Source organism: Anthonomus grandis, chromosome 8, assembly GCF_022605725.1.
Source record: "Anthonomus grandis grandis chromosome 8, icAntGran1.3, whole genome shotgun sequence".
Taxonomy (NCBI): domain Eukaryota; kingdom Metazoa; phylum Arthropoda; class Insecta; order Coleoptera; family Curculionidae; genus Anthonomus; species Anthonomus grandis.
In genome coordinates this window covers 24,399,392-24,415,809 of record NC_065553.1, presented here as the reverse complement: position 1 = coordinate 24,415,809, position 16,418 = coordinate 24,399,392, and the positions used below count along the sequence as shown (strand labels likewise).

At 30.8% G+C, this 16,418-nt stretch overlaps 1 protein-coding gene across 2 annotated transcripts in view; it reads right to left on the bottom strand.

The window, feature by feature from the left end:
• LOC126739489 (homeobox protein araucan) overlaps positions 1–16,418 on the bottom strand; it is a 197,003-nt gene that overhangs the window by 170,036 nt on the left and 10,549 nt on the right. Inside the window, exons 1-2 of one of the 2 annotated variants that reach the window (XM_050445189.1) lie at positions 15,705–16,042; positions 4,403–5,056 (exon numbers count right to left, since the gene is read on the bottom strand). In XM_050445189.1, coding sequence (XP_050301146.1) covers positions 4,403–4,624 — 222 coding nt within the window. In that variant the 5' untranslated portion in view covers positions 4,625–5,056; positions 15,705–16,042. Of the gene's footprint in view, positions 1–4,402; positions 5,057–15,704; positions 16,043–16,418 lie in introns of those variants that run through there. The other variant, XM_050445190.1, reaches the window with a different exon arrangement.

The window sequence follows — 16,418 nt, the reverse complement described above, 5'->3', positions numbered from 1 at the left end:
CACGTAAATATACTTTCTTATATTATATTATTAAACTTTTATTTGAATGAGTGATTTTTTAAAATATCCTATATTTTTCCAATTTATAGTAATTTTTTTTATCACTTATTTTACGACTAACAAATGTATACATTTCTAATATCCAATTTAATTTACACTTGGATGATTCTAAAATTCTAACCGAATTTAAAAAAAAAATCATTCTATATATTTTGCTTTAGGAGTTTGAGGAGTTTCATGGAATATCTTCATGAATATTATTTTGTTTGTACATCAGCAGGCAGTTTTCCTAAAATCCTAAAAATCATAATTAACCATTTAAATGATTTCAACATTTAAGAATTGTTTAACTTAACATTTCTTAATATGCAATATTTAAAAACGTTTATATTCACCCTCTTGGAATGTTAATATTTAATTCATTGAAAAGTTCCACTATGTTAAAGAAATTGTTTTTATTTGACATTTTTTAATATTTCGTCAAACGTGTATAATTCGTTGAACATATGTAACATTTAAAAAATAATATTTATTTAATAGTTAAAAGTTTAACTTAACATTTTTTTGTTCTCAGTGTGTGAATGCCTCAAAAAGAAGGGTATTTAATAGAGGTAAACGATGCATGGCACCTTTCTTAGTCACAAGCTTACTAGTGTAGTATTAAATCATGATTTTGAGTTATATCGCGATTCACATAATCGAACCATCGACTTAGAGCTAGAAAAACGAAACGAAACTTTAAAAGTACGAGAAATGTCTTGGCTGATATTTGGATCAAGTTAGCCCTTGATAAATTTCTTGCAGTTACCAAATTTGTTGTACCAACTGACACCAGGCTGGATGCTAAACAAGCTATGATAAAAAATAATCCTACTTGGTATGCTAACCATGTTCGTGAGTTACAATTTTACTTACAAATAGCAAAATCCAAGACTATTATAGCACAACATTTTAGACTTTGGCAATTATTACAAGAAGAATTTTTACCACCACTTGTGTTGATCAAACTCACATCCTAAGGTAAAGTTTGCTCCAATATTATAACAATTATCATTGAATCTCCGAGCTTCATCCAAATTGGAAAAACTTCCATACGATACTTATTGACCCAGTGTCGAGTGATACATATTTAAAAATGATTGTGTAACATATTATGTGGTCTTTATTTTTCGTACTTACATGATGCCCATAATATAAACGTTTATTAACTAACTTGAATGATTTTCTGTATATGGGGAAACAAGGAAATACAACAAAATACCAGTACTATAACCTCAGAATTTTATGATAAAGTAATAGGAAGATAATGATGATGAGATGTCTTCCAACTTTATATCGCAACCCATTTTCTACCTCCTGCTCAGTTCACACATTTTCAGGATCAGTGTCAGAAAATTAAAGAAAGAAATATCCCAATTATGATGTGCTTGATTAAAATATGTGAATTTAAAATAATGTTTTATGCTAGAATCGGGACAAACATTTTATCATGATCAAATGAAAGTCAATGCGGTGTTGGTTTCTTGGTCAACAAAGCCCTATTCTCGAATATCGTAGGTTCCACTTACATATCTGATAAAATTTGCTTGGTACTAATAAGAATCAATCACGTCAATAATTAGCAAGAAAACAGCAACTCTTTCATCATTGGACTTTAATGCAAAACTGGTAAAAAAAGAAACAAAGAAAATAGACCTCGCAAAGTCCGAATCAGTAGTGCAGGATCAGAAGTGGAAGATGTTACTGCCCTAAATTATTGCAATAAGTATAGCAATTTCCGAATGATAAGAGCCAAAGTAACTGTAAATACTAGGCTAGAATGGAGGAAGATTGTCAGACCATAGAAGCAAGTTATAGATCCAAAAACATTGAAAGTAAATTCGAAAGGAAGATACCGGGAAAGACTTAAAAAAGATTTAAAGGAAATAAAAAATACTCTAAAGAAGCCCTAGAAGTCTCAGAGAGAACAACTATAAAATAATCGATAACAGTTCTAAAGGAACAAACGGGGAAGGAAATACAAAAGAAACGGTAAAAAAAAGGCTTTTTTCAAAAGGCCTTTGGTAGCGTTGAATATTGGCCCATATTGCAATAGCTTGCAAATGCAAAAATAGACCTCAGGTATTTCAGCCTCATTAAGCACATATACGAAAACGTCAGCTCTACCACTCAGTTGAATAATGAAACAAAACCTATCAAAATACAATACGAAATAGTCAAAATTTTTTACCTGGGCTCTAGAAGATGCCTTCAAGCAACGAAACTGGCAGGACAAGGGTATCTCAATAAATGGAAAGAGAGTATTTTGACATCGGAAAATAATGAAAAGCCAGGAAAAATATTGATGAACATAAAGACGGAGAAGGCGATGATAATCGGACTGCAGAAGCATCTTTCAAAGACAAAGGTGCTATGTAAGGAATATGCTCAATTTAAAATTCAGGACAAAAAAAAATGGAGAATGTGTGTAATGTTTTACCACTGGAAAGAGATAATCAAATCCAGAGAGATAAAAAGAAGAAGAAGACTCACTTGGGTAGCCTCCGCAAATTTAAAGAACACTCTGAAAAATAATAAAAACTCAATACATCTAAGAAGTCGACTATATAACCAATGTGACCATCATCAAAAGGTCACTACTTGGACTATCACTACTTGATAGAGAGCGAAATGAACACATCAGATATGGGAAAAGAAAAAGGCAGCATCAAGGAAGAAAAGTCCCGCAAAAAAAACCACTGGTAAAGCAGCTTCTGCCTCTAAAGCTGCCAGCCATAAGAGGAGTAAAAGACCAATGGCGGAGAGAAGAAAATTGCGAAGGGGCTAGAATATCAAGAAATTTCTGAAACTTTCTACGTTAAAAAAATATACTTCCCGCATGCCGACAATAACCAAAAACTATACAGCAAAGTCTCTCATGAACTCAAATCGATTCGTCAAATTTCATAAAATTTAAAGATCCGTTGCGATTTGTATCGAACTCCCATTGCAGATTAAAGATTTTTTTTTAATTATTAAAGTGTTCTGATTTAAAAAAAGCAAATACAAATTTGTAAATAATCAGGTTGAAGTCCCATATTTCTAGATTATAGGGAAAAGGTTAACACTGTTTCTCTACCCTAAATAGAACCAAAGTTATAAGCAGTTTTTTCCGACGGATCCCGATTTTCGGCAAGAAATCCCAAAATGGACAGCCACTAGAGTTTCGCTAGCTTCTGCTACTGTAGCTAGACCTTGTCAAAGGCCCCAGCTGTCAAAGCAAAAAAAGCCGCTTCTCTTAAAAAGACGTAAATTTAATCATTGTTATGACTTCTTAGACTAAATGCATTTACAAAATCGATTTATTTTAGAACGACAAATTTATCATAAAAGAAAATTCGTGTGCATTTTTATAACAAATACCCATATTATTTAAATATTTTACATCACACTTTTATACTGAACATAGATTTTAGGATTGGGTACTTATTTTAATACGGATCTCTTCTCCAAGTTAGCATTTGCATATTTTTAATGTCAAAAGAATGAAAGACAAATTCAATTACTTAATAATTCCCATATATTTTATATCGAAGAAAAATTTTACGAACCGCTACTTATTTTAATATGGACTCCTACATTTTCTTCTCAAAATTTGTATTTACATATTTACAATATCGAAAGAATGAAGAACAAGTTCAAGTCCTTTATAACTGCCATATAGTTTAGATCATACGTTTAAATCGAAGAAAGATTTTAGAAATTGGTACTTATTTTAATACGGACTCCTACATTTTTCTTTTTAAAGGAATGTAGTATTCATTTACAATGACGAACTAATGAAAGATAAATTCAATTCCTTAGGTAGGAATCTTCGCTTGGTTTGTTTAATTTTTTTATGCATTTAAGTACAAAGACCTTCTTATAATTTTCCTAGGAACCCCTAGTATATTTTCTGATATACTTTTACATATTTATATTGAAAATTCAAAAAACCTCTAGTTATATCTGCAGAAGCCCCTAGTTTGTTCCTTCATACACTTTAAATTATGATCAATGTATGAGGGCCTACTAGTATTTTTATTAGAAACCTCTAGTTTTTTCATGAACTTCTTTTAAATTAACCCATTAGTATTTTTTTCGAAACGCCTAGCTTATTAAATGCTTAAGGTTAAAGATGTTGGTGAATAAAAACAGCTGAGCTTTAATGGATTTTTGTTACGTTATGTGACCAAAATAAAGAAAGGGCGATAATTAAAAGACTTGCTACAGCTAAGACCCCACCAGAGCTAACGATTTAAACCTTACAGCAAGTTTGGTATGGATGAGAGAAGCATAGAACCGAAGTAGATGGAAACATATGAAGGAGCCCTACGTCCAAATATAAGAAAATTAATCACACAATAATAATTAAAGTACTTACATGATGCCCGTAATAATCTCCACCACCCATAGCATCCTGATGCCCCATGGTATGTTCAGCATGTTGTCTCATATCATCTGAATTCTCCCCTAAACTATCCAGACCGGGATCCTCGTGACTTTGATGTGACATCCCCATATCCCCCATGGGATTGTGCTGAATATCCGCCATAGTTACACCCATCATTAAAGGGGACACGTGTTGATCCCACGGTTCTTCCATTATGTGGTAAATAATTAATACTAGTTTAAGTGATTTTATTTTTTTAAATTGTTACTCCAGTTGCAGTAGAAATCTCGGTAATTACTTAAGCAAATGCACTTTTCTCGAGTCCCATCGTGAGTAATTTTTTTTCTCTTGCTTTCTCTCGATCGGACGCACTCTACTAATACACACGAGTGGGCACTCACACTTGACGGTCAAGTGTCATCGCAAAACGACAGTTGCGGTCCGGCTTTTCATTGTTTTTTCAACGAGAAAAGAATCGGAGTAAGGCAGAGACACGTGCGGATGCTGATCTCTCTTGTTTTATTAATTTTTTTTCTCTCTTTACTTCTTTTATGCGTGTTTATTTAGTAACAGGTGCCCGCACAAACGTGCTAGTGTATTTTAATTTATCGGTCGTTCGGGGGTCGAAAGAGGCTTGTTTTAATCCTGAAAATAAACAAAGGATTAATCACGTTTGGTTGTTGCTATTGAATTTGTAAAGAAAAAGTCGAAAACAGGCTACAAATAGTTTTAAAAAGTACTTTAGGAGTCTAGGAAAATGTAAATATACTTCTTTGAGTTAATGGAACAGGCCAGAAAAGGCGTTAAGGATATAAAAGTGGGTTTTTTTATTTTAAATAATTTTCCTGGTTTTTATTACTGCTCGTTATTTAGTCACTATCTGAATAATTTTAAAAATGCGTTTTTCGATATAGTTTTGCCCACTTTAGGCACGATAAATGATCAAGATCATTTTATGATCAATTATAATTTTTAGGTTTAAATTTAAGATATTAAGGTCTAAAACTCACTTGAAAGTAATGATTTTGAGTTTCTACTGCAGTTATTTTTTCATATATATTTGCTTATTATAGATACTGAATATGATGACGGGTTTTAGTTAAATATTTCGGAATAAAAATCACATAAAAATGTTTTTTTAATTTGTTCTATTGAAGATTACCTAAAACGCAAAAATCAATTTACGTCCGACCACACCAGCCAAATTTAAAGAGCAGATAAGAGCCGTTTTTTAAATCAAAAGTCGCTGTAAGTTTTAAGAAGAGGATGCGTCGTTGTTTGCAATCAGAATATTCTTATTTGAAGCATATTTTGTAATTTTATTTTTTATTTTTCTTAAGTATAAAGTATTTTAATGGTCAGTTGACAATAAGGCCATTGTTAATACAATCTTCAATTTTACCTATCGCTAATCAATTATAATTTAATTTAATTTAATTTAAACTTAGCATATTTTGTAATTTTATTTTTTATTTATCTTAAGTATAAAGTATTTTAATGGTCAGTTGAAAATAAGTCCATTGTTAATACAATCTTCAATTTTACCTATCGCTAATCAATAATAATTTAATTTAATTTAAACTTAGTATGTTATTATATAAAATAGAATATAAAAGCCATAACTATTTAAACTTAATTTTAATAACCTGCCATAAATTAGTTACTTTTACATCCAAAAAATTAGTGAAACGATAACAAAAATTACAAGAAAATAATAGACATGTCAATTTGTTATCGCCTACAATGAAATATTATGTTTTAAGTTTAAAAAAATCCGCTTTTTAGATATTGCTATTTTTTATAAAAGTGAAAAGGTTTTGTTAGCCTAGAACCTTATTAGAATTCAGTGTATCATTTATTGATGATATAGAATAAGCCACTTATTGCCTTGTAAAAACTGTAATTATTCAAACCTAATTCTTGAACGTCCTGTGTAAAATTGTAACTTTTTTGCAAATGTATGTATAATAAAACTTATTAGTTTAATGTTACTGAGTGCAAATCAAATCAATCAAATCCAATCAAAAACCGTTTATTTAGATTAATTTTTTTCTTTTTACTAACAAATATATTTTATTTACTTTAAAATATATAGAGGACAAAATTTTTTACTTAACCTAGAGAATACAACTAATAAAATAAATAGTTACTTAACAAAAGTTAATTATATTATTTATTTGATCTAAAATGATTTTAATTTCAGAAGCACACAAGCAGTATTTAGAATGGGTCAGTTGTATTAGTTTGTTTATGTTTTATCTTGTATGATTGCCATTCCTTTTTATGTTTGGAAGCAGTATTTGTTTCTTTAAGTGTAGTATTTTAGACTTTTTCTAACCCATATATAAGCATATATAATTATTCTTTTTTGAGCAAATATTAACGGTTTCAAAGTATTATTGTGGGCTTCTCTCCAAGCAAGAATTCTGTATGATTAATGTGATTGAACTAATGCAAAATAAATAAATCTTAATATATTTACATTGGTAATATTTGACCAGTGATTAAAAAGGAAAAAAAGACGATGTAATTTTTTTGTTAGATTTTGTATATGAAGATCTTAATGTGGTGTCAATTCATATTAATTCTCGGGTAGTTAGCTTGATTGGAACCTTTAATTAACCAATTTGCGTTTTTCCTGAAAGTTACATTTATTAATTTGTCTTTTTCAGCTGGTAATCGAGTAATATTGTTAGAAAATGGTAAGTATGTGTTTTTTCCAAATTAATCGATTATAAGTGTTTATCCGACTAGTGAATTATTTGATGGAGGTTTAAATTAATCATTTCTTCTACACTGTCCACGAGCTTCCTTTGACAAATGACACTGTATCGTCTGCAAATGAAATGACATTAGCTGTATAATCCTGTTGTACCATTGAATTTATGTCTCCAAAACTATCATCAGGAATTTTCTCTACAGAATTTGAGGATTTTGTTGATCTATGTTTGAGAAAGAATCGTACTAAATAGGACCGAGACCAGCACCATTCTTTGTGGTTAACTCAACCTCTTTGTATGAACCATTTTGTGTATTTATTTATATATATTATTTATTTATTTAACGGTATCCACCAATTTTACAAAAATAAAATAACACAAAAGATACTAATAAAAATACAACTTAAGCTAGATAATAGTAAGACATAAATCAATCAAAGTTACAAATCAATTTAACGAAACCTGTTAAAGTAACGAGTCACTAATTTAAGAGAACTCCTAAAACTGCAAAAAAAAACGTGCAAGTCAAGACTATACCTATCGAAAGAACGTTGCATTCTAGTTATAGGATTATAAGAACTACTATCAAAATCTACATAGAAGAGTTCTTTCAGTCTAGTCAATTTTTGCGCCCGAAAATTAAGCCTATTTAAAGGATAATCACAATCAGTCATGCCAGATATTAATTTAAAAATAAAACACAAGTCTAAATTATTACGCCTTAACTCAAGTGGGTCCAAAGAGAGAACTGACATGATCGTTTTGTAATCAGTATGACCATTATGGAACCTTAAGTTTAAAAGAACAATTTCTTAAGAAATTATTTTGGACTTTCTCAATATTTTCAATATGCGATTTATAAAATGGAGACCATACGGGACTAGCATCCTTCTAACCAGAACGGACTAAACTTTATAAACAGAGCATTAGAAGTCTTAACTACATCTAGTTATAAATCCTAGATTTCTCTACGCTTTCTGAACTAACTTTTCAGCATGAGACAAAAATGTCAACTTAGAATTAAAAATTACTCCGAGATCCCTAACTTTCGTTACCCTTTTTAAAATAGTGGAACCTATACTATAATCAAACAATGTAAGATTGCGAATTCTTCCAAAAGTTATTGAATAACACTTCGCAACATTTAAATCTAAACCATTAAGGTTGCACCATTCATAGAGATTATGCAAGTCATCCTAGAGATATGTAACAATTGACATTGAACATTATAATCAATAGACAAAAATAATTTTAAATCATCAGCGAATAATAAAAATTCACAATTTCTTATAAATAATCCTATATCATTAACAAAGATTGTAAAAAGCAACGAATCCACATGTGACCCCTGAGGAACGCCAGATGGCACAGAAAAGCTGCTAGATAAGAAGTTATTAAGCCGTATACATCGCGATCTACCCAGTAGATAATCGCTTAGCCAACAAATACCATTTGATCCAAAACCCAAGGCTTGAAGCTTTGCCAGTAGAAGCGCATGATTAACTCTGTCAAACGCCTTCGAAAAATCCGTATAAACAGCATCAACTTGTGAACCCTTACCAAAAGCATTAAACAGATAATCTTCAAAACATATTAAGTTAGTAACAGTGGAACGACGTTTTTGAAAACCATGTTGACTGTTAATAATAGGGCTTTTACATTGCCATGACAATTGCTTAGTTATAAGTGCATCCAAAAGTTTAGGCAAGGTTGACTGTATACAAACTCCCCGATAATTACTGACATCACTAGGAAAAGAAAGGAAATACTCCCGACCTTAAAGACAGATTGAATAATGTGCAAATAGGCTTCGACAGAGTACATACACATTCACGAAGTAGCAAGCTGGGTATGCCATACGGTCCTGCAGAAGTCTTGCTCTGTAAGCCAAGAATCTCGTCAAAAACCTCTACTAAAGATAACTCTACAAATTTGACATTGAATTGATCCACAAGCCCTGTTATATAATATTTAGAATATAAGTTTGACAAATATTTGGCAAATAAATTAACAGTATCACCACCCTCATCACTAGTTTGATCATTAAAAACATATGTTTAAGAATAATATTTGACTTTTTAACATTGCTTATATGTTTCCAAAATATCCTAGGATTTAACAATAGATTATTCTCGGTACGAGAAATATAATCGCGGTAACACTGACCGCTCAACACACTATATGACTGCCGAAGCCCAGAGAAAACCAAGTAATCACTTTGCAATTGAGACTCCTTTATTTATTTAGACTTTTTGTGTTCGATGGTTTAGGTGGCTTTATAGTAAAAGTGCTAGTCCTCAGATATCCAGGTCTTCCAATCTAGATAATAACATACGATGATTCACCGTATCAAATGCCTTTGCCAGGTCAATGAAGGCTGCTCCGCCAGGCCTACCTGAATCCAAATTTTGATAAATCTTCTGTGTTAAGTGAGCAATTGCGTTATTCATGGATTTGTTTTTTTGAAAACCATCTTTATTGTTACTTAATAATTTGTGAGTGTCTAGAAAATGTACTATGCTCTCCTTTAGAGCCCTTTCAAACACTTTCGACAGACTAGATAATGTGCTAATAGGCCTATAGTTTTCGGGTAAAGTTGGATCACAGCTTTTTAAATATTGGTTTAATGATAGCTCTTTTGAAGTGACTAGGACACTCTAGAACACTTTAGGAGGTGTTATCTTATCATATCCGGGCAAAGCAGTAGTTTTTAAGGAACAAATAATTGAATGTATTTCTGATTCACATACTGGATTTAAAAAGAATATTATATTATTTCGGAAGGCGGCATTTTCCTTTCCTCTATAATTTTCTTATAAGGTTTTCGCCATTTTTTGTCCTATGTTTATATAGTAGCTGTTAAATATGTTACATATTTTTATTGTGTCCGTAATAATATTATTGCTACTTGCGTCTTTTAACTTAATTTTATTGAAGAGTTTTTATTATTAAGAGAATTACTTTTACTTGTAAAATCGTTTAATTTCTTCCACAATTGTTTACTATTATTTTTATTTCGTGCTACCTGCTCACTACAATTTTTATCTTTCAATTTTTTTGACAGTGAATTAATACTGTCCCTATGTTCTTTATATCTAAAATAATTTTCTACAGTCTTATTTCATTTTTACATAGACTCTAGATATCTCTAGTGTCGATCGAGCTTACAAGTGCCTTAGTTTTCCCTTGGTAATCAACTGTTTTCATATATTGGCTTTTCTTTCTGGCAGCTGTGAGTATGTTAATTAAGTTGTTAGTAATATTTTCTACGTTGATCATGTTATAAATAGAATCGATCGATGTTTCCTGAAGCACATTATTAAGTTTTTCATAGGATATAAATTCTTTCTGAGTCTTTGTAATAGGCTTAAGTTTATTGTTGCAGTCTAGTGAAAGTACAACATTATTTTAACGTAATTTTTGAGTGTAATATATACGGAAATAGTAAACTGTTTAATAGATTTTTGCCTTTTATAAACAAATAATCCAAACAAGAAAGTGACTTCTTTTCAACCCTAGTATGTTTATGGGGTGTTTTTGAAACCATGCTCATAAAAAACACTTAAATATTCATTGCTAATCAAGGAATGTTCTAGGATATTAATGTTAAAGGTTCACACTAATATTTCCGTATTTAATTGATAAAAAGTTTTTAAATAGTTTAAAAGTTCATCAATGAATAAATTGTTATCTATACTGTGACTCTTATAAACCACTGTAACTCCTATTAGGTTGTTTGGTCTTTTAGTTCGACTCCTATACATTTTGTTTTACTTACCCTGTTAAATTACATAATTGTAAATTTTGAAAGTATCTGTCAAAATAACTAAATTATACATAATATTCTCTTTCAATTGACTTAAAAGCAATTTGATTTGTTCAAAATTTGTCTGTTTTTCTACGTATGTATATTGGTGTGAAAGATCGAAAACCTATTATATTAATTAATCTCTGTTTTCGCCTGCAAAATATCTGTTAGCTTATTTGTTTTAACTTCCAGCAAATCAAAATCCATATTATATTTATATAAAAAAATAAATAATTTTACTTTATATAGAAAAAAATTTTATATTTAAAAATAGTATATAAGAGTGAAAAAATGGTAAAATAAATGTGTAAAACATAAAATAAATAAAATAGAATAGAGTATGTTCTAAGTGTAGTGGTGATCATAATTTTAAAGAGTGTAACGTCAATATTGTCACATGTGCAAATTGTGTAATGCCCAATGAAAAATATGTTCTAAGCTTAGATGTTAGTCATTTTAGTTGGGATGTAATTAAATTAATAGATGTAATTGCCAGGGGTATCTAAATAACAAAGACAACATTATTTCATTAATAAATGATTGGAAACCACTCATAGTATTTTTGAGTGAGACTCACGTATCTCCCGAAATTGATTGGTGCGAATTTAATATAGATGGATACAAATTAGAACACTCCATTAGCACTAACAATAAAACAGGAGGAGTTATAGACTTAGTCAGATGGGATGTCAAATATCAAATAAGGACCATAGAATGTACTGACAATTATGTGTGGTTGTTGGCACTTGAATTGTATTTGTTCAGTATTAAATACTTGTGCGCTGTATTATACCATCCATTACAGACGAGATTCGTCAAATTTAAAAAAAAAAAACTCTTGATCAAGTCAGTAGTTTCAATAGTACCAATATTATTACGAAAGACTTTAATATCAACTTATTGAAAAGTACTTTTTATGGAAGCAAGATATTGAATAATATTTACACAAATAGTAAGAGGCCACTAAAATAGTTCCAAGAAACCAAACATTATTTGAATATATGCAATGGTCTTATAAAAACTGCGTTTGTAATAAATTACAAGAGCTATTAAATATTAACTGGAACCACAGTAACTCCGATGTAAATCTGTTGGCACATAAATTTGTCATGGATATTAAAAACGTCATGGACAATACGTACCCTAGGATCAAAATAGTTCAAAAACAAAAATTTCTTAATAAAAACTGGATTACCCATAAGATAAAGACATTGATGCTGGAAACGAACACATTATATAAAAGGGCTATTATAAATAAGGATGAGAACACCTCGAATAAGTATATAAGACCAAAAAAAATAGTATTGTGAATAAATTCAGAAGGGAGATGGAAAAATGTTATCAAGAGAGCGTTGATGCACATAGAAATAACCCAAAAGAACTGTGGAAAAACTTTAAAACTCTTTTACCAGGAACAAATCAAATTATGCCAGACGAAATAAAGTTTGAGGTGGCAATAGTATAGCAAGAAGCAGAAATGAAAAAACAAATATTTTGTTAGTAGTATTGCTAGTTTTATTTAAAATATTCCACACCCAACAACAGTTATAGCTCCTAATTTGGGAATTTCCAATGACGATAAAGTTTTCTCTAAATTTGAAATAATATCCATGGAAAGATGAAAAGCATTCTTAAAAGTCAAGTAAAACACAAAAAATCACGTTTTTTTAAAAAACACAAAAAAATTCACGAGTTTCGACCAACAAACATAGTACCTATTTATGAAAAGTTGCTAGAATCATGTGTAAAGGAGCAGTTTCTTGATTTTTGCACTAAAAATAAATTGATAATACCAAATCAATCGGGTTTTCGGGAGTCTCACTCGTGTGAGTCAGTTATTGGTTTGAGTGATGATTTTCTCAGGACCATTGATACCGATGAAATGGTTTTGGCGGTATTCCTGAATTTCAGAAGATCCTTTGAAATTATAGATAGAAATATTTTGATTAACAAGTTGAAATAGTTAGGAATTAGGGTGAGTGTCTTAGACTGGTTAACGTCTTATTTGTGTAATAGGGTACAACGAGTAAAATAAAAAATTTTATGTTAGAGATTCTTAGGTTGCATATGGTGTTCTGCAGGGAACGGTCTTAGGTCTACTATTATTTATCCTTTATATCAACTATATGGTACATGCAATAAAAAAGTATAAAATAAGTTTATTTAGGAAAATATGTTTAGTAAGAAGGAACCTACATAAGATGCAGGCAGACATGAACGGTGACCTTCTTAATTTATTCGAATGGCTCTATATAAATAAATTAAGCTTAAATACAAACAAGTCTAAGTTTTGCGTATTTGCAAAGAAATCAAAAGCTTGTCAAGCTGACATAAATAATGTGCGGATTATTGTGAATGGGGAAAAATCTTATATGAAAAAGAAATGAAGTATCGAGGAGTAATTTTAGATGCTAACCTAAATTTCCACGCTCATGCAGACTATATTATAAGAAAATTTTCAAAAAAAGAAACATTTCTGCTACGAACAAGAATCTGTAAAAATTTGTCTATGCAAACAAAATTACAGCTTCACAACCCCCTTGCACTTCCTTTTTTACAATTCCGTTCTGCAATACTATTTGGTTTGCTTCAGTATAAAGTGGACAAACTAGAAATAATACAAAACCGACTAATGAGATTAGTATTGAAGTGTGATCGTTATACTCCTGTTGCGTCTATATAAAATATCCTAAATATGTTATTTGTAAGACAAAGAATTATGTTTAATGTGTACCTGCTTATTTTTAACATAAAAAAACTACCAGAATATATTTGTCAAAAATTAAGAGTATTCGCAGATATACATGAATATAATACAAGAATACCTATACTTCAATTAGAAAAAGGCTGGACAAAAACACTTTAGTCCTTAGTCATAATTTTCGAAGATACTTGTCAATATTCTATTTTAGATTTTTGGTAGGACACGGTAATTTCAACCAATACCTATATAAAATAAACATGAAAGACACAAAAAATTGCGATTGTGATAATCAGTCAATTGATGACCTAAATCATAGACTTTTTGCTTGTAAAAAAAATTCTCAAGCCATTCAATTTTAAACATGGAACTTGGAAAACTATCCTTCCTTCCAATGTGCCACGCAACCCTTATGGTAAAAGTTACCACAAATAAAAAACTAGAAGCAATTTTTATTAAATTTTTAAAGCTATGTAAAAATACAATATAATTCACATAAAAACTAGACGTGCAATAATGAATAGTAAAATTATAAAAGTATACTATGCTAGTTTACGATAAGATAGATAAAATTAAACATGGATGTAATGTATAGGCTAGTTAAAAATACTCCCTATGTTTTTCCTAGTATTATTCCTACCAATCCGAGTCACCCTGTAATGTCTTAAATTAAAATAATGCCTTGCTTGAACTCCAAGGCGAGAAGCAAGTGACCCTGTCTAAAATTTTCAAAAGATGTCCTATTCTTTCGTATTAGATAGTAGATATATAAAAATAAATAAAATAAATGAGCATTATAAGCACAGATATTAAAATAATTGATATAAGCAGATATCTATATTATAGAGAAGTAGATCTAAGTTTTTAGATATTTAACTGAACCAATGATTTTTCTAATTTGTTTGAGACACAGATGTATAGGTAGCTGTGAGATAAGAGCCATCGTAAAACATAAATTCCATTGTTTTGCTTGGAACTTGTGGCTAAATGTGCTCGACACAAAATTAAACAAAAAAACAATACAAGAAATCGTACAGATTTTATTTTGCTAGATAGATGTCGAACCAGTCCAATGCTCCTCAACACTGTTTTATTTAAGGGATTAATTGAGTTTATTAAGCTACCTAGTGTCGTCAAAAGTTGTGATAATTTGAACCAGTTCAAGCGGCTCCTAGAGGATTTGCTTTAAATAAATGTTAAAATATTGTGATATTTATTTTATTCTTATCTTCGTCAGTGTTGTTGTAATATTTTGTTATTGTCGTTGTATATGTATCATTTTAACTTTAATTTTAAGCTTACAATTTTATCTTTACCATTTTATATTTACAATTTTAAACTTTTCTTTCCTTAACATTTTTAATCTAGCTTAGTTTTTATCACTTTTTAATGTTAATTAATCTTAATTATTTTGTAGTTTGTATATTTTATTTTTTTTTGGTACCAGTTTTTTAAATGTAGCCATTATGCTAAATAAACGATATTATTATTCAATTCCCGGTTGATGAAATACTTGATGGAAATATGGTAAAAAAAAGAAAACACATGTTAAGGATTTTTTATTAAAATGGTCTCAGTATTTTCACAAAACAAAAAATATTTCGAAAACTATAAGGCTTATGCTGGACAAACCTTGATTAAATCTACCTTTATTTATAAAATAGAACCCAAGAATCAAATAATGTACGGGGTATTCTATTTAAAAAAAAACATGATTTTAATATGTTTTTGCACTCTGAAATCCTCTCTATGTCATTGAAATAATTTTAAAAGATACTTCTAAAACGCCTTTAATAATCCTAATTTTTTAATTTTTTTTACCTTGTAGTTTAGCCAAAATATTCCGTGTCGTATGTAGTAATAATCCTATATGAATGCATAATTTAAATGGATATGATGCCTTTAATAAAATTTTTTCTCTACATTGGGTTTTCTCATATGATCTAAATATAACTAACTTTGACGATATTTCTATTAAAAAAAAAGGATTCAAGACATTTGTTTAACAAAACGAAAACGTTGGTAAATATTATCCTAAAAACTCATTAAATGAACAAATATTACCGAATGCTATCCACTGAATCAAACTGACAGTCCACAAAATCCACACTCAGTTCATAAAATAGTCCTTTCACTGAACCCTTTTTCAAAAAAACAATTCACGCTCGATGTATCATTGTCCAATAAGAAAAAAGAAAGCGCGGGAAAAACTTTCAAAACTTTCAGCGAGTCCCAACAATGCAAAACCGACGCGTCGCGTTCGTTCCGTAGTCAGTCCGACGCACTTTATATTTATGCGATAACAGTCATTCAGACTGACTGACTAGGACTCCTGATATACCACCAGCAGTATATACGAAAATATACTGTTATGCTCATATATCGCTTTTAGCGTTATAGTATAGTAAAACTGTGTGGTAGACGTAGGAACGGGGCTCAGGGCTTCCTAGGCCGGATCAGGCCGCCTGCGTGTGCGGCCGAGCGAGCGTTTCCTACGTATAGTGACCGCCCCGTGCCCCCGAGAGCGGTAAGCGGCCCCCCGCTGCCTCCCGCGGTCCCTCCCGGTCGCCCTCGTGGCCGTCGGCCGGCCGGCGTGCTGCTATGGGGCCCCCCCTCGTCTGCGCTGCTGCCCCACGGATCCTACGCCGGTATAATTGGGTTTTGTGTTATTTTATACCAGGACTCGTCAACAAGAATACTTACTTTACCTGTTTTAATGTATATGACAAGCGGAGAGACGACTGCAAAATTACCAAACTCTTCCTCAATGAATCTTTC